The 18,566-nt window shown below is 38.7% G+C and overlaps 1 protein-coding gene across 7 annotated transcripts in view; it reads right to left on the reverse strand.

Annotated features, from left to right (window-relative positions):
• Positions 1 to 748: 748 nt before the first annotated feature.
• The window catches only part of anxa11 (annexin A11), a 36,670-nt gene continuing 18,852 nt past the window's right edge, over positions 749 to 18,566 (reverse strand). For 3 of the 7 annotated variants that reach the window (XM_012966371.3, XM_012966372.3, XM_012966373.3), the window contains 13 exons: positions 18,298 to 18,392; positions 15,071 to 15,472; positions 14,652 to 14,736; positions 13,361 to 13,455; positions 11,966 to 12,079; positions 10,265 to 10,355; positions 9,007 to 9,086; positions 7,981 to 8,037; positions 7,582 to 7,675; positions 7,049 to 7,144; positions 4,595 to 4,653; positions 3,479 to 3,601; positions 749 to 1,579 (listed from right to left, as the gene is read on the reverse strand). In XM_012966371.3, the coding sequence (XP_012821825.1) occupies positions 1,520 to 1,579; positions 3,479 to 3,601; positions 4,595 to 4,653; positions 7,049 to 7,144; positions 7,582 to 7,675; positions 7,981 to 8,037; positions 9,007 to 9,086; positions 10,265 to 10,355; positions 11,966 to 12,079; positions 13,361 to 13,455; positions 14,652 to 14,736; positions 15,071 to 15,472; positions 18,298 to 18,392 (1,451 nt within the window). In that variant the 3' untranslated portion in view covers positions 749 to 1,519. 7 annotated transcript variants of the gene reach the window in all.

Raw genomic sequence — 18,566 nt, forward strand, 5'->3', positions numbered from 1 at the left:
TGGCTGCCCACACACCAAATACATTTGTTCAAGAATAATTTTTTAAATGGCAGAGTGAATTATTTGCTATGTTAACAGTGTCATTTAGAAATAAAAAACACCATCAAAATCATGACAGAAAAAAAACATCAGTGAGAAAGGTAATAAAAATAATAAAGATAAATAGAATTAAAATTCAATCTGCCAGAGGAAACTGATTTTTTTAACAAGCCCAAATACAATTTGCATCTTAGGGTTTGATTAATCTGTCCTTTACAACAGGTATGGGATCCCTTATCCAGAAACCCGTTATCCAGAAAGCTCCGAATTATGGAAAGCCCGTCTCCCATAGACTCCATTTTATTCAAATAATTCAGAATTCTAAAACTGATTTCCTTTTTCTCTGTAGTAATAACACAGTAACTTTTAATTGATCCCAACTAAGATAGAAATACTCCTTATTGGAGGCAAAACAACCCCATTGGGTTTAATTAATGTTTTATTGATTTTTTAGTAGACTTAAGGTATGGGAATCCAAATTACGTAAAGACCCCTTATCTGGAATACCCTTGGTCCCGAGCATTCTGGATAACGGGTCCTATACCTGTACTACTATAAATACCATATTGGAACTTCATTTTTTACTTTATATAAAGAACTATTTAAAAATAAACATATTTTGTCCAGTGCTGTACAAAAAGTGAATTATATGCAACATATAGGGAGATATATAAATATATATCAATAAAGATGTGTAAAAAACTTTATGTATTGAAGTTTGTGTAAAACAAATGGTGTATTTATTAAGCACAGTTGTTAGACGTGAACAAACAGCATGCATCTGGATTACAGAAATAATCCATTACAAAAAGCTAATTGCCTTTATAAAATAACAATTGCTTTGCACTAGTCTGGACCTCATGTAACCCACTGAAGTCAATGAGACAAATTCAGCAACAGTTGGCATGAAAAGTGGTGTAAAATGACACCATGTTTGACATAATATGAGAATTGTACACTATGCTACTAGGGTTTCTGACTAGCAGTGCTTTACATACAGGCCTAGCCTGTAAAATCACCTGATAGGGCAGCGGTGACATTAAAAATTTACCAGCAATGTTATTGTCAGTAAATTTGTAATTCCTACTCTTTCCTGAAGTTTCCTGCAGTGGCACCCCACTTTTCTTAACAAGTTCACTTCATGCAACTAATCAGCCCATTCCTCACCCTGTAAATGTATTGGGTACCACATCACATCACCGCTTGCCAACTTCATAGTTGTACATGTATGTTCACATACATGAAAAATCTAGTGGAATTTACTGGCATAGTTTCTGAGCCCCTAGGCAAATAGAATTGCAACCACTTTATTTTACACTCTGGACTAGCTACAGCGATATTGCATAGGATTATACTGTAGCCCAGAATGGAGTTGTATGCCCATAAAAATCTAAATTCTGACTGACTGTCAATACACCCACTGATATTCCCCAGTTAAAACAAAAAAGAACAAGGATTGTAAAAGAGAGTTAACAAATATTTAGTCATTTCCCCCACAGAGTTTCAGCAGAATCTTCCTGTAGTCACCAGACGTGTCTCCCTGTGAGAAGGGGGGAAAAAAAAAGTCATAAAATATATATACACAAAACCAAGGATGGCACTCCACTTCAATTTCGGGTGCAAGGTAAATAGTTCAATATATATATATCTCTTCTGTTAAAAATATACCCACCCCCATTCATGAAAGTTACCCTTTTAAAATAACAGTTGCCCCAGTTGCTCTGGGTAATAAATTGCTTAAGCATCTATAGGAGACATATTTACAAGAATATATAGCTTCATAATTTAATTTAATATGTTTGTTGGTATGAAATTCCTTATCCAGACACCTGATATTCAGAAAGCTACAAATTATAGGAAGGCCATGTCCCATAGAGTCAATTTTATACAAATTATATTAATTTTTAAAAATGATTTCCTTTTTATGTGTAATAATAAAACAGTACCTTGCACTTGATCCTAACTAAGCTGCATACATCAATATTAGATAACATTTAAATGATTTTTGCAGACATAGGGGTACGGTGACCAGTGAAATAAATGGTGACTATTACATTTAAAGTTTGTATCTTGGACAACTACTTTTTCTTAACAACATGCACTTAAAGGCACTGTGTGCAGACACCGAGCAGATTTTGGCATAAAAAGTATGAGTAAGCATTTTTGAACCAATCTTTGCACATTTGAGTTAAAAAAGCTAGCTTTTTGCTTAAAGTTCAGCTTTTCACTCTACTGTGAATGAGCACCCGGTGCAGAGAAAAAAGAAGATTGCTCTTTGGTGCTTGCATAGAAGTACCCCAGCCTGGACAGTTTTGTTATTACAGTAGCACCAGCCTGGGGTATCAGGTAAGCACAAAGCGAAAAATAAAGGCACAAAAAGACCAACAGTTAACAAATCACTCACCAAGTCGAAGTGGTGGTCCAGGTACACCAGCCCCAGACCCCTCAGCATAGGGTGCATAAAATAGAAGTTTAACAGTTGAAAGGCTTTATTCAAAATTACATTAAAACATCTCCTAAGCCCTAAGCGCACTTAATCATGGGCCCATGATTAAGTGCCCCTAGGGCATGAAATGTGTAAGGTCTATGCAGATGCTTTAATGTAATTCTGAATAAAGTCTTTCTACTGCTAAACTTCTTGACCCCTGTGGAGATTCCCGAGTGCCTGCATGCCCATTGTGATTGCTGCAAGTTTTGCACCCCCAGTGATTACAACTTTACTTCTGCTTTAAGGTTTATACTGCCGTGAAAAAATAGCATCTTGGAATATGGATGTTTCAAAGTCACAAAAAATGCATACTTTACTTTACACACATTTTTGTGCAATATCCACTCTGTGTGTGTGCTCACAGGCTAACACAATGCCTGTCAATACACTTTTAAGGGGGAGACAATCAAAGAAAATGCAGGCACAAAAAAAAGCAAACAACAGCCCTGTGTGCCACTTGCCTTATAACAATATGAAGCCTAAAGTTTTTATAGACTCACATTGATGACTGCCATGATAATATAAATATAAACAATTTCCCTCTTGCTTTGATGTCTCTTGCTTCTATAAGGCTTAAGGAACTTGGCTGGCTATGTCCTGAAAATGTAGGAATCTCCATTTTCTGGGTGAATCAGAGTCACAAAGCCTTTTCCCTAAAAGTGCTAGGGCAAAGACACAGAGGACATTTTGTCTCCTGCGATAAATCTTGGCTTCCACAGGCGATGAAACATCCCATTTCCTTCCCACCAGCTAAAATGTAAATTGCTGGTGGGAAAATATATGCGTCTACTTTCCGAAGTAGCTCGGAGTTTCCCGCATTTGAAGATTAGTCGCCCATGGTAGTGGGTGACTAATCTCCTGAAGCATCATTGCCCTTACAGTGACAATAAAAACTCAGTCACTACTTCTCTACTTCTGCAGTGTGTTTATCCCTACTATCTTCTGCCTTACCGTGATATCTGTGTAAAGGGATCTTCCATACATTCTTTTATATTCTGAACGGATATCCAACAAGTCTACCTCACTACGGGACACCATGATGCGGATCAGAGTCTTGTCCTTTGTGCCAGCACCCTGAGAGAATAAAGCAGAGAAGATTTAAGAGTCATTAAACTTGGTAAACAATAAATTAGAAACCTTAAGGTGGCCACACACGGCGATTTTAGATCTTTCGTGCGACCATCGGTCCCACGAAAGATCGTACAACCCGCCACTAACCGTTCAGGGCTGAAACGGCAGATAAGGAGGTAGAAAAAGTAGGATTTCTACCTCCTTCTGGCGATTCAGCCCCAAAGACAGACCGTTGTCAGCAGCATCCTGCGGGGTTTCGTACGATATTATCAGTGCGTGTATGGCCAGCTTTAGAATATTAAAATGTCTTGTGTTGTTGGTCAAAGTCTTTAGAGCATATGTACTGCAAGTGCACAGAGCAAAGTGCAAATATTAAGAACAATCACCATGTTCTTTTCCCACAATGTGTTTTTTCCAGAATTCTGGTGTCACTGCAAGTGGAAATGCTCTTGATGCAACTGTGCTGTAACTACAGCAACTGCATTTGATTCACCCAAACTGAAAGTCATTTCCAGTGTTCTGCACCCAATTATTTCAGTGCAACTGAACTGCAGCAATTGGGGCTAAGGGTGCTACTGCCAGGTCGGAAGGTGGTGATGGAAGCTCCATACCTGCAATCAAATTGTTTTTATGTGAAACTGTGGGGAAAGTGCGGGGACTGAACTGCACTTGCAGACATACATGAGCCCTTTTATTTGTACAGTTAGAACTGATAAATAATCCTAACCCAGTCTAGAGACCTTTTGGCCTCCCCACTGCTAAATGTTCCAAATAACTTTTAGTATTTTATAGACAGCAATAACTTGTCTTGTGAGTTTGTTTGCATCACTCTGCTTATGATCTGCTGACCAATTAGAGTCAAGTAATATAACAATCTAACTGTATCGCTGTTGGGATTTGGCATAACCAAATCCTTGATTCCCGTTGACAGTGGGGGTATCAATTTAATACAGATGCATAGTTTCACAAACTTTTAATCCTTAAGGTAACGTATACCTTCATTGATTTGTAGAGACGCTCAGCGAAGAAGGCAGGAGTATTTTTTAGGCATTTTACTAAAAGAAACAGTAAAAGTAAAACATATAAGCACACCATGCTCAGACTTAGAAGAAAAAGTTTAGCTTGAGGCTGACCAAAACATATAGGTAAAATACAGAGGGTATGGAATTTTACTACAGCTTATTCAGTTCATACTGTACATACATACTCACATGTATCCCACAGGTAGAAAGGTAGTCTTGCTTATTCTGGAAAATGTTATTATGTTTGCAACAACACGAATGACCAGCTGTTTAACACTATGAGTGCCGCTTTTTTTTTTTTTTTTTTTCAGATCAGGGTTTAAAGGAGAAGGAAATGTTAAATTAATGGGGGTGGGATGCCAAATGTAAAGGCACAGGGAGATTTAAGCTGTCAATTTGGGTTCACCAAACAAGCAAATCTTATGGTGTATCGCCACCACAAAGTATGGTAATTACTAGGGGCAAGCAGCAATAGATTGGTTGTCTTTGCAGAATTAATGTTTTTCTGGCACAGGAACAAGCACTTTTGCCATATGTCAAACAAGTAAAGGTCCCCATACACGGGCCGATAGTAGCTGCCGATATCGGTCCCTTGGACCGATTCGGCAGCTAATAGGCCCGTGTATGGGCAGAACCGAGCGGCCTGGCCGACCGATATCTGGCCTGAAATTGGCCAGATCTCTATCGGCCAGGTTAGAAAATCCAGTCGGATCGGGGACCGCATCGGCTCGTTGATGCGGTCCTCGAACCGACTGCCCCATGGCCGCAAATGTAATTCGATCGTTTGGCCCCAGGGCAGGTTATTTTTTTTTTTAGCTACTTGCTACCCGATATCGCCCACCCGTAGGTGGGGATATCGGGTGAAGATCTGCTCACTTGGCGCCATCGCCAAGCGAGCGGATCTTATAGTGTATGGGGACCTTAAGAGTAAGTTCCACTGATGTGACTGATGTATTATCTCTGTAAAGAATTGCAGAATATGTTGTTTACACAACAAATAACAATAATGTTTGCCTATTAATAACTATAATGCAACAATGTAGCAAACATAATACTCCTTGCTGCAAAGCAAGTATGTGCATATGTGCCCCATAAATAACAAAACTTTATAAAAGAAAATGTAATATTTTCCATATTTAAAGTTTGGTGCATACTTAGCACAGTAACACATTTTATTATGACATCTGAGTTGTCATTCAGTGACATCACTGTTTGGAATACATGTTAAATTAAAAAAAATAAATCTTAAAATACTTTATACACAGATGCTAAAGAATAAATATCTCCAATTAGCAGGTTAGAATTTCTAAAGAAATAAACACTGCACTCTGATCACTACACACATGGTTATTAGGAAGTGAAGCATAGTATGGAGCTTGGAAAATACTCTCATTCAGTAACACAGATAAGATGAGTACATCCACAAAACATGCATGAAAAACACTGCAATGATGTCACACACTAGTTCATTATAAGATTATGAAATGGAGCTTGGGTGGAGTTAGCGATCTGGGGATTACCAGACATCTTCTGAGAGCTTTCAAAAAAACCAGGCCAAGAAAAAAACAATGAGCATTAGTGTTAAAAACAGTCAGTACTTATTTACAAAATGCAATTCAGCTTGACTTGGACACTTTGCATTGGTAAAAAGCTAAACCTGAATTGAACTGAAATAAAATGAGTGTGGCCATAAGACGCCAACAAATCATAAACAGGCTTGTGGAACATAAAATGTATTATTCATTTTATTCAAATATAGTGCAAGTTAGTTATTTTTCCCAAGTCAACATAGAGCTTAAACTGAATCATTACCTGCATGCAGAAGCCAGGTTTCTCAGTGTCTAGTCATTTATCCAGTGAAGCATTTTTCATCTTATATATCCACACATACAATTTTCCCCCAACATAGGTATACAAATAAACACCATTTTTATAAATGTAGTCTTTCATAACATATTAGGGTGCTGAAACATGGAGTGATTCATAACCTGGTGGAAAGTCTTCTCTCCCATAGGTGATGAAGCGCCTGACACCACCTGCCCCTTTGCATTAGTCGGAATTTCAGCATAAAACACATTACATGCGGCGACCCCAGGTAATCTCTTAAAAATCCCTTTTTTCAGGTGATTACAAGGCTCTTAATCGGTAGTCATTTATATAGTTTATTTACTTTACTGTAACTGCAGAGATACTGGCTAGTTGGCTGGTGCCTAGCTTCACTAAGATACTGTTTGTGTGCTAAAATAAGGAACCATAAAAAATGCATTAAAACAGGTTTAGTTTTCTTGAACTGTCCCGGAATCAAATACTTTGCAAAATATATTTGAGCCTAGATTAGCCAGTGAGGAGAAAACTACTGAGAGTAGCACAAAAAGGGCTTGTAAAAAATGAGGATGGTGTGAACTGAATGGGATAGTAAGTAACTTACCCACTGCCAACATGCCATTTTCAAGGTTCCCAGACATCTCACGACAGATGCTTTTCTCAATGTCTCGATTACACATTCGCTGGTATTCAGAAAATACTGGGGAGAGAAATGTGTAAAAATCACACATTTGAACATGTGCAAAACTACATTTTAAAGATTTGATCTCCTAGTTTATGTGTAATAATGAATCGGTGGCCCCTCCTACTATAAAGGTGGCCTTACACGAGATGATAAAAGCTGCCGATCTGTTTCTTCTGACCAATATCTGCCCAATATTAGCTAATTTTGACAGGGCTTCATTCGCTTAAGGTTCTAATCAAGTGAAGGTTTATCCCTTTGATGCATTAATTTAGCTGATTACACTTTCTCGTACCAAATAAATAGGTTATATTTCCTTGATTACTTTTGTGTACATGGTAGTTTTTTGTTTTATATTACACAATGGTCAAAATCTTTAGACAAGTAAATAAAAGTTCAACACTTTATTAATCAAATTAATTGCATACTACAGCTATATTTACAAAGTTAGTTACCTGCATTAAGGTGTGCTCTGCTTCGAGTACATAGGATGGCATTAAATTTGGACTCGTCTGTCCCCAGACGATTCTCTCCAGCAGCATACAGCTCCTGCACATAACAACATGTATAGCAGAAAAATGGCTGGCTTGTGATTACTCTTTTACCTACTTTACAGAAATCACGTTTTCTCAAATAAATTCAGAGAATGGTGTTACATTTTACAGGGCTGCATAATTAATATTTCTAACACTTTATCAACAAATCTAGCATTTCTCATACAGCAAAGTTAAAAAATTATATACATGCACTATACAGGTTAACATATCTATGCAGTGATTTTCAATCCGATGCAGTACCTCATCCATGTTTCATAATCCTGGCCCTAACATAACTACAAATGCTTTGTAACTCACCTGCACATCCCGTTGGACTAATGCCATGTCTACGTTGTTGCTTTCATCTCGATTTCCCTGCAAAGAAGACAGTCATAGATCAGTACATATAATACAAATTATAATTATATTTTGGGTTGTAATTATCAAAATCTGGAAAAAAAAAATGCAGTTTTCCCTGCATTTTGTCAATTTGACAAAAGCCCTTTTACTTTTGCTTGAATGCCAAAATGCAGTGCAGCTTGACTTGGACATTTTTTAAACAACCAAAGTTGAATTTAATCAAAATATAAAATATTTAAACATGCTGTCAGCGTATACAGTTTTCTTGTGTCAGTACAAACTGCTTCTCATAATAAAACATTGTAGAGGCATCAGTACCAACTGCTTGTCACTATATAATATACTTTGCCAATGCCTGGCCCAGAGTAGCAATCTGGATGTTCTGGCGAATACTCTGTTGCAAACTGCCATAGATCTGTGCTTTCTTTTGACCCTGAGGCGGATCTCTTCCCTGATATGCCCACCTAAGGTGGGTCAAACGATTCGATTACAACAACAAAAATACGAGCCACTGGGCAAGGATGGCTTTAACAAGTGAATGTGGTCTAGCCCGATTTCCGGCCAGATATCAGTCAGGTAGGCCTGTTGGAGGGCCCCATACATGTGCAGATAAGCTGCCGATTCAGTCTGAAGGGCCAGATTTGACACATGTGCCGAATATTGTTGCAAAAATGCATGTTTTTGGCATGTCATTATTTATTCCATAAACAAAACGCAGACCTAGAGAAGTTTACCGTACACCCTGTGTGATTCTAGCCTAAGAGGACATGCACACCAAAGCCTGAAGCAGTGGCAATGAAGCTGCAAAAATGTAAAAAAATGATGGTGCTTAAAAACTGAGGATGCTTATTACAACAGTATTGCTATACATCTGTAAGCTGGTTATGATGTAATAAGGACCCTGCCCAAATCCTGGAACACAAAAGGAGCTTTGGCCCAAGAATGCGGTACACAAAATTAATTGAAAGAAGACACAAATCCTACCTGAGCCAGTGAAACCAGCAGCCGTAGGAAGTGACCAGAAGTGTCACTTTTAATAGCTTGTTCCAAAGTTTTCTTATATTCTACATGAAAAGCACAGTTCTATGTTATACAACTAAAATACATAAAAGTCACAAATAACCTGTAAAATTATGCTTATAAACAATTTTTAGTGACGAAACAGTTCAGCGATGGAACTTTTGTCACGACTGTTTGTGTATTTAAAAAAATAATGTTCCCCTATTTTAAAATAAAAAGATACTAGAAGTCACATCAAAGTTCCATTATGTGCATAAAACATTGTGTAAATTCCTTGGTAATTGAAGATGTGATTATATCCACTTGACCAGAATCAGCCTGCCTCACCGGGACACCAAGGGAAATCCCGGTGGGCCCTGGCCCTGGTAGGCTTGGAGGCAGGGCATCTTGTCCTTGTAGGCGCCAGTGCCCAACTGAGGTGTGCAGTGGCAGGTTTGGTGGCAGATCAGTATGGTCCATCTCCTACAGGTGCCTGCTGGAGTGCACTGCTCTTAAGTATTGCTATACAAATCTTCGAATGCACACCCACAGAACTGGCATAGCAGTTCAAAATGGAGATTTCTATAGTAAGAGCAGCACACTTGGCTGCAATGAGAAGTTAAAGAAAGATGCAGATAAGCTTTTCAATAAGATCATATTGTTTTTTTGTATTGCTTTGTGTTTCATCTGCTTGCTTCCAGGCCAAGTCTGCTTTTAAGCCCCCTACTTGCTAAATAGTGGGTCCTATCAGCAATAATCTGACCTGATTTACATACTCACTTACATAGGGGAACACATAGCTCCAAGTATTCCAAGAGGCCAAAGGCAGCAATATAAAGAGTATGGTTTCATTAGATACACTGGCTGTTTAATGATCCCTTGGGCCATTAGAAACTCTGAATCACAGCTGCCAAATCAAAAACATGGTACTAGCTGTATTAAACTACGAATATTTAGAAAAAAGTTTAAATCAAACTGTGCTTAGAATAACACTGTCTGCAAGTACTGTCATACTTGATTTCAGTTCCCTTTTAACCAATTTGCTTCCCAATGACAATGCATGTAGACCAGGATCTTTAAAAAAGTGCATCACATTGGTATTACATAAATAGCTTACTATCAGCCACTGTTGTCACAGTACCATTTCTGATCTAGCTTTTGCAGACAAAAGTTTTACCCATGTGTTAACATTATACGCTTTGGAGCAATTTCCCCCCTTTTCCCACTTTGCACCATGCCATACCTGTTTTGTATGCATTACAGATTTCATGTACTGCAGCATTACTCCTAGAAGCCAGAATCTCAATGAGACATTCTTCATCTGTGCCAGCTCCCTGTGTAAACACAATTTCAAGATGTACTGCTAAAGGCAAATTATGCTGAAAAGTAGTGAAGCATGCTTCCTGAATATATAGACAAAACATACTAGCAATAGAAACAGAAAAGAGCAAACACTACCATCGCTTTTGGTTTTTATGCAACATATGTATGGCTCCTTTTGTATTTGGGAATAATTCAAGGACATGTAAGAGATGTTTTCTTGCATTTAAAATGCCAACATATAACCAGGGTCTGGTATTATGTAGTGTAGGGTATCAGCACAGAGTGAAAGCAATATACAAGGCAGCTATTCCCAGCTAGTTAAAGGAGAAAGAAAGGTAAAAACTAAGTAAGCTTTAGCAGAAAGGTCTATGTAACTATAGCCATAAGCACTCACAGAAATGCTGCACTGACTTCTCTGACAAAAAGATTTCTTGCGTCTGTAATTCCTGTGCCAGAGACATTCTGCTCTCTGCTCTCTCCTGCTCCCCGCTCCCTCAAGAATGCTAAGAACTCACTCCCCCCACCTTAGAAATGTGGATTTGAGCCAATCAGCAGGAACCTTCCTCATAGTCTTACTAACCGAGCATGTACACTTGGTCTGGGTGTCTATGCAGGAGTGAGGCATTATGGGAACTTTCTTTTCTGATCATCTGAACAGGTGAAATATGGGGAGACTTAAGGGGACTATTGAGACAACTGAAGGTATGCCTGCAGCTTGAGACTCTTTACTAGCCTTTCCTTCTCCTTTAAAGGAATATAGTCATGGGAAAACATGTCTTTTTCAAAACGCACCAGTTAATAGAGGTTCTCCAGCAGAATCCTGCACTGAAATCCATTTTTCAAAAAGACAGATTTTTTTTATATTCAATTTTGAAATTTCATATGGGGCTAGCCATATTGTTCCTTTCCCAGGGTGCCACAGCCATGTGATCTGTGCTGTGACAAAATTTAAACCTGGGTGCCAGAGTGCAAGTCCAAGGAAAGAACTCAATGTTTTTGACCTTTGTTTTCACCTTTGTCAGGAGCAATAAATGAGGTGGCACCTTAAAAAGCCATTTCCAATATGAAGGGTTGTCCACAAACTTTTGCCCATATAGTGTAGCAGCCTGTCTTTATCAGAACCCTTGAATGAACACTGTAGAAATCAAATACCAGCTTTGATGCCAATGTTTATGCACTGGCACTTGCAGCATTACATCAACTGTTCTGCTATAGGCAAGCTATGTTTCAGAGACAACTAATATAGCCTGTACAGGATACAGTAGTTAAGACTATGTTTAACACAGTCCTTAGTAAGGGGATGTGCAGGTCCCTGTACTCGGAAATGGAGAGCAGATGCCTGTGGCTATTTGCAAACCAAACGCAGTATGCAAAAAAACGGGCAAATGCATTTTCTGCACTTTGTACAGTGTTCAGCTTAGCAAATGAACCCTCCTTTGTTTTTTAAACACATTGCAGCGCTTAAAATAAAACAAATATTTTCAGCCTTATGCAAGGTGATTTATGAAGTATGTGAATTAAATATGTGGATAGTTGTTTCTATGATTAATGAGTGGTTCAGAATCAACCTCTTTTTTTTTTTTTTTAAAGATTATATTTTGCATATTTTTTCAGAACCAACCTTAATTGCCTCATGTATCTCATGCGCATCATAAAGAGTTGGAGTTTTCATCATTGCCAGGATTGTCTTCTCAAAATTCCCAGAAAGCTCAGACTTTAAATCTTTTATCAAATCCTATCAATTTAAAATAAAAAAATTAAAAAAAAAAACAGATAAAATGTTGAATTAGTGCATCAGAATGCAAATTGCCCAGTGGACATCGTCACCTGTACAAAATTCCTGAGACTGTCAATACTAAGGGGCACATTTATCAAAATACAATTGTTTCCAAATACAAAAAAATTGTATTTTTTCTAAGTTTTCGTACTGTGCTTATTTTCTGCGTTTTATTCTTGTTTTTTGTTTTTTCGTTAATTTGCACAACTTTTTCGCACTGGGAGACTTCCAAAAACATGCACAGAAGGAAGAAGTCAGAAAGGTTTTTTCCGCCGTTTACTATAGTTCGGATACGAAAATTTAGTGACTTTTGGATTGCAAATACAATATTATCATGACTATTACAATTTTTCGTATGAATTTTTGTGACATTTTGGATCATCAGAAATTATCGTATCTAATCCGAATTTTACTCATTTCGGGATTCGAACTTGTACTTCGATGAATCTGCCCTTAACCAACTTCGCCAAATCTGGCTACGAGTTGCATGTTTAGAATATAAGGCAAACAATATTGTTCATTTAACATTTTACACGCAGGAGATTTGCAGTAACATACACAATTTGCCATGATCCCTTTGCTAAACGTATATTGAAACAGTAGAATTCTTAATGAATCGCATAAGTCAGTGTAGGACTGGCCAGAAGGGATGACTTTGACGTAGTTGGCCAGCTTGAAGTATATTGCAAAGTATGGACAAACAATCCCTATTTTGTTTAAGGGGGAGGGCATTTCTTAGTAGCTTAACGCACAGAATGTCTTAATGTCCTATAATGTATATATTGATAATGGGTGAGTGCAGAGGATCTCTTGTTGTTGTTTATATATATAGTCCAACTAAAAGATAGCACACCATGCGAAGGGGGTTAATACCAGGGTTTCAGTCCCACACACAGGTATGGTATCCGTTATCCGGAAACCCGTTATCTAGAAAGCTCCGAATTACGGAAAGCCCGTCTCCCATAGACTCCATTTTAATCAAATAATGCAGATTTTTAAAATTTAAATAGGTAACGTATATAGAAAAAGCTAATATAAATCATAAAATAATTGATAATTAAGTTCTGATAATCTATTAATAATAATAAAGAAAGTGAAACTACTTAAAATAATAAAGAAAGTTATAAATACCTTCACTTATGTGCAAATAGCAGATGTTAATAAATGCAATATTAAACAAATAAGCAGCACTGAGCCAACCACGGTTTAAATTTACCTCTGACCCTGCCCACTACTTACCTTTCCATAAGCAGTTTTAAAAGAGAGGCTGATCTGTTGCCTTTGTTTGTTAGACCTACTCCCCAGGCATTCAATAATGGCCTGCTCGTCAGTTCCTGATTTATAAGAATGTATAGCATAGTAAGTAAATAGTATATTTATTCACAAACCTACATATATTTGATATGGAACTATGATAATATAAACCAAAAATACGACAGATACAAAAAAAGACCCAAGTGTTACTGTAATGGTGTTTGTGGTTAAACACATTTATTTTTTAAAAGATACATTTATGGTAAGGCCCCATAAGGCGGATTCTCAGCCAACAGTCCTGTATGCTTGAAAAATCTTCTAATTGTGCCTGCATATAGAAGCATTGAATCTGGCCAGGTGCAGGCACACTCAGCCAATAGCCGCCAACAAATGTAGGGACAATTAAAACATTTTTGTGGCTTTGTGGGGCCTTACCCTAAAAGGAGAAATGCTTTACTATACCGGAGTAAACAGCCCTAGAAGATCTCTATGCTTGTTTAAGATAGCATCTGCCATACACGCCGCCTCATTTTTCTAAAGTTGCATGAAGTTGCCTGCAGGAGGAAACCCTGCATGACTTCGGAAAAACAAAGCGGCCCGAATGCCTTTTCACTGCCGATTCACTTTGCTGCTGGTGGAAAGGCATTTTGGAGAGATTAGTCGCCTGCGGTAACACACATTTATCACAGACAACTAATCACTTCATGGGACATTAGCCTTAAAGGAGAAAGAAAGGTAAAAACTAAGTAAACTTTATCAGAAAGGTCTATGTAAATGCAGCCATAAGCACTTACAGAAATGCTGCACTAAGTTCTTTGTCAAAAGATTAGTTGTGTCTGTTTTCCTCTACCAGAGACACGCAGCTCTCTCCCCTCTCTCCTCTCCTGCTCCACCCCCCTCAAGAATGCTAAGAACTCACTCCCCCCCCATAGGAATGTGGATCTGAGCCAATCAGCAGAAGGCTTCCTCACAGTCTAACTAACTGAGCATGTACACTGGTCTGGGTCTTGGAGCAGGAGCAAGGCATTATGGGAACTTTCTTTACACAGCTAAGCGTTTTTTCTTCCTGTTTGGCTTCTGATCATCTGAACAGGTGAAATATGGGGAGACTTAAGGGCACTATTGAGAGAACTGAAGGCATGCCTGCAGCTTGAGATTAACTCTTTATTAGCCTTTCCTTCTCCTTTAAACATTAGAGCAAATAGCATTTTAAATGCCATTCCTTTCTCATAAATACCACAAATTAATGAAGTTTTTTTCTTTCAGTGTGTCTTACCAAAGCCTTTCATGGCCTTCCTGAGCACCTCAGCATCTCTCAATGCATCAAAGTTTGCTGCATCTGTGATGGTTCCTCGTGTTACCTAAACCAATTACAGATTAAAGGAAAGTTATGAACAAATGGGACAGGAAAAAATATTGATTCCTGACCTCAGTCAGCCAGTACAGATGAAGTGTAATAATAATCACAGATAAAACCAGTTACTGAAAACATATTGAATAAACTACTATTATTCTATTAATTATAACATAAATATAATTGTAAAATATTATATAATTTTACAATAAAAAGCTGTATTACACATATTGAACAAAGGTAGACTTACAATGATGCTTGCCTGATATATACTTAAGTAAATATAGCTCATTAGATACAAATGTGGAAACTTTTTCTAATGTAATTAAACGCCATCATACCTTTCCATATGAAGGTATGACAGTAGGGGTTGTTGAAGGTGGCATCCCAGGAGATGGGTAAGATGGATTCATTGCTGGGCCTTGAGGATAACTTGGTGTAGGCTGCTGTCCAGGATAGTTCATTGGGGGTTGTCCAGGCATGGGCATTTGGGGCTGGCCAGGTGTTGGCATGGGTTGGCCTGGCAGAGGTGCCGCTGGGTATCCTGTGTTATACCCAGGCATTCCTGGCTGTTGGCCTGCTCCTGGAGGAGGATACATGCCATAGGAAGGAACCTGAGGTTGCCCAGGCATTGGTGGTGCTCCATATCCACCTGGAGGTGCTGGGTAGCCACCTGGAGCTTGAGGGTACATCCCCTGTTGTTGGTCCATTCCTCCAAACCCAGCTGGCGGGAACCCTGAGGTCTGCAGTACATAAAAAAAAATACTGTTTGCTGTGAAGGTAAAATACATTATTTTAATGGTTATGGTTAAAGCATTAATTTAAACGTGTAAGATTGCCTTTAAGTTAACGTCTAGCATAATATAGAATGTCACATTATTAGCAAGTTTTCAAGTTATCTTCATTTTTTTTTTATAATTTCTGAATTAATTGGCTTCCTATTCTAATTTAAGATGGGGGTCACTATCTACATCACACTAAGGGGCATTTATGAACGCTCGAGCCTTCAGGGTTGAGCATACATATCCCAAAACCATGCAAGAGTTCCCACACTCTCACATGGTTTCTTTCTCCAACCAAAAAATAAAAAGTCTGGAAGTCTTTGGTGCTAAGCATTTTATTTTGTTGGTCGGGGAAAAGAAAAACCCGATTTGCACGAATCGGGCTATTCGGATGAAGAAACCACGTGGTTTTGGGACACAAATGCTCAAGCCCAAAGGCTTAAGCGTTCATAAATGTGCCCCTAAAGCTTAATTTAAAGTGGTAGTGCCCCTTTAAATAAGGATACAAAATATTATTGCGAGTGAATCAAACCTTATAATAATCTCATTACCTTACTTCACTAGTTGCATATGAAGAAAAACTACAGCCAATGTGTCTACTGTCCTCACAAAAATTAATAAAATGTGATTTAATGGATCGGTTAAATTGCACCAGTGCAGTTGAAAAAAGTGTACAATCACCAGTCAGCTTTGATCAGTCTACTCAAAGTTAGAAAATAAAAGCAAAGAGCAGACTGGCTCCTATAGATAACTGCACTGGACGAATTCAGTATCCTGTAAGTAAACCCTTGCCTGTTTCAGCAAGATAATACCTGTGTGAGCAAAGTAAGGTTCATACAAAACTGGTATGGAAACACAGGAGTGGAACCTGACTTCGCCTGCAGTGCTGAGCAAACATTTTTGCCAGGTTTCAGCGCGGACAAATGCCCAGAGACTTTACTGGCTAAAAAAAGTTGCATGGTAAAAAAAAAAAGGCACCAACTGACTTCAATGTGCTTCACAATTTTTTGCTAATTCACAATTTTTTTTGCCAATCTAAATGCGACAGATTCACTCATCACTAATGACCAGCACAGAGCCATAACTTTAAACCAACTGAACACAGGTGGGATGAATTGGAGTCCAATCTGAGGCAGGCCTAATCGCCTAAGGCTGATGCCACACCAAGCTTGCCGAAAATTCAGCCCTACGCCTGCTACTTGTGCCTGCACCGGAATGAATGGGATACGCTTGGGTGCAGGCACAAGTAGCAGGCGTAGGGCTGAATTTTCGACAATCGTTTTTCCGCTTGCCGAAAAAATCAGCCCTACGCCTGGTGTGGCATCAGCCTAACATCAGTGACCTCCTATGTAATAATGGAATGAAGGCCACAAAAATGTTCCCAAAACTAGTGGATTACGTTCCCTGTTAAAGCAGCAAAGAGAGGACCAACTTCAAATCATTAACCTTTTTTGATTAAGATGTTGGACAGGCAGGCCAGGATTTGTGGCGAGGCAACAAAGGCCCGGGCCTAAGGCGGCAAAAATTCAGGGGCGGCATGCAGCCCTTCCGCGCCGAAGTTTCGCTCCCCACTGCTCCGTATGAAGTTTAAATTGTCGCCCGCGCGAATGTGCATGCGTGCGCTCGAGGGGGGGGTTGGGGTGGGGGTTGAGTTGCGAACGAGCAAGCGCGTGGGGGGTGGTGAAGTGGGTTGGCCTCGGGGCACACGGATAAGAAATCCAGCCCTGTGGACAGGCAGGTGTCCACAAACTTTCAGCTTTACAATGTATGTTACCCCTCACTCACAAAGCAATAACCTGGTGTCCCTCCACCCAAGCTGAGGATCTGAAATATTTGGGAACCTTTATGCAACCTGCCAGACAGTACTGATCTCTTCTTATTCAATGCAGTGAAACTCAACTTCTGCAGACTGGCTGAAGTCAGTTTGTCCCCCCACTCATGTACCTGCAGGTATCAACCGGGGGGAGTCTTTTTATGTGCATAATGGCAGCAGAACTATCGGGGAAACATTGGCAAAATCCCTTGGAGAGAAAAGTGGACCAAGAACTAAGAGTGCTGTATTCATTTTTTACCACAGCCGAAGCAAAAATGTAACAGCAAAAATAAATAAAATGTCTGGAATCTTAGATTACCATGTGGGGTATTGTCTGAAGTAATCACGTATGACCTAAAGTAACATAAATAATGGCATATAGAAACAGTATACTAATTCCTGAAGCTGTCTACCCAACACTGAGTAAATGCAAGATTCTTTGAAATATACACTGTCATTCACAAATGAGAAATCAAAAATTTTGAGTTAAGCTGGCCATACACATACCAATAAAATTGAGAAAACCTAGTTTCGTACGATTTTTAGACTATTTGTGGGCTCCAAATGATCGTCCTGAAAATTATCTTACCATGGCGATTGGTCGTTAAGTTGATCGGCCAGATTAGAAAATTTTGGTTGGATAACGATAAAACCTGCGCATATATCTGACAATATACTTATGGGACCTACAACGAAAGTTACTTTCGTACGATTGGTGTCTGACAATTATTTCATGTTCAGGACATCCTCTGATTTGTATTTTAAAGCTTTATCCTACAATTTCAGTCTGAATGTTAGTTTCAGATTTCTGCATTTAAATGTACGACCGATCAAACATTCATCAGAAGAATACTAAAATCTGAACGTGTATGGCCACCTTTAATTTAAAATATAGACAGTCAGACAGATGGACAGATAAGACAGATGGTTTCCAATTTAACAGCAGACAATGATTCTGGAAATTTTCACTCACCATGTACTGTTGGGGGTTGTATTGCTGAGAAAAGTTTGACATGTTATCCAGCCCAATAGGAGGAGGGTTAGCAGGAGCTCCCCATGGGTTACTACCTACAAAAGGGACAAAGAAAAGGAACAGAGAAGGACATATTACTTGAAATTTAGGGTTGAGTGATAGTAAATACTTTTTAGTCTCATCATAGAAACATGCTATAGGTATGAGACAAAAGTGGTCATTTATGATGGAGATTGTGTTTAAACATTTAACTCATCAACAGATGTAGA

The sequence above is a fragment of the Xenopus tropicalis genome, chromosome 7 (genome assembly GCF_000004195.4).
Source record: "Xenopus tropicalis strain Nigerian chromosome 7, UCB_Xtro_10.0, whole genome shotgun sequence".
Classification (NCBI taxonomy): domain Eukaryota; kingdom Metazoa; phylum Chordata; class Amphibia; order Anura; family Pipidae; genus Xenopus; species Xenopus tropicalis.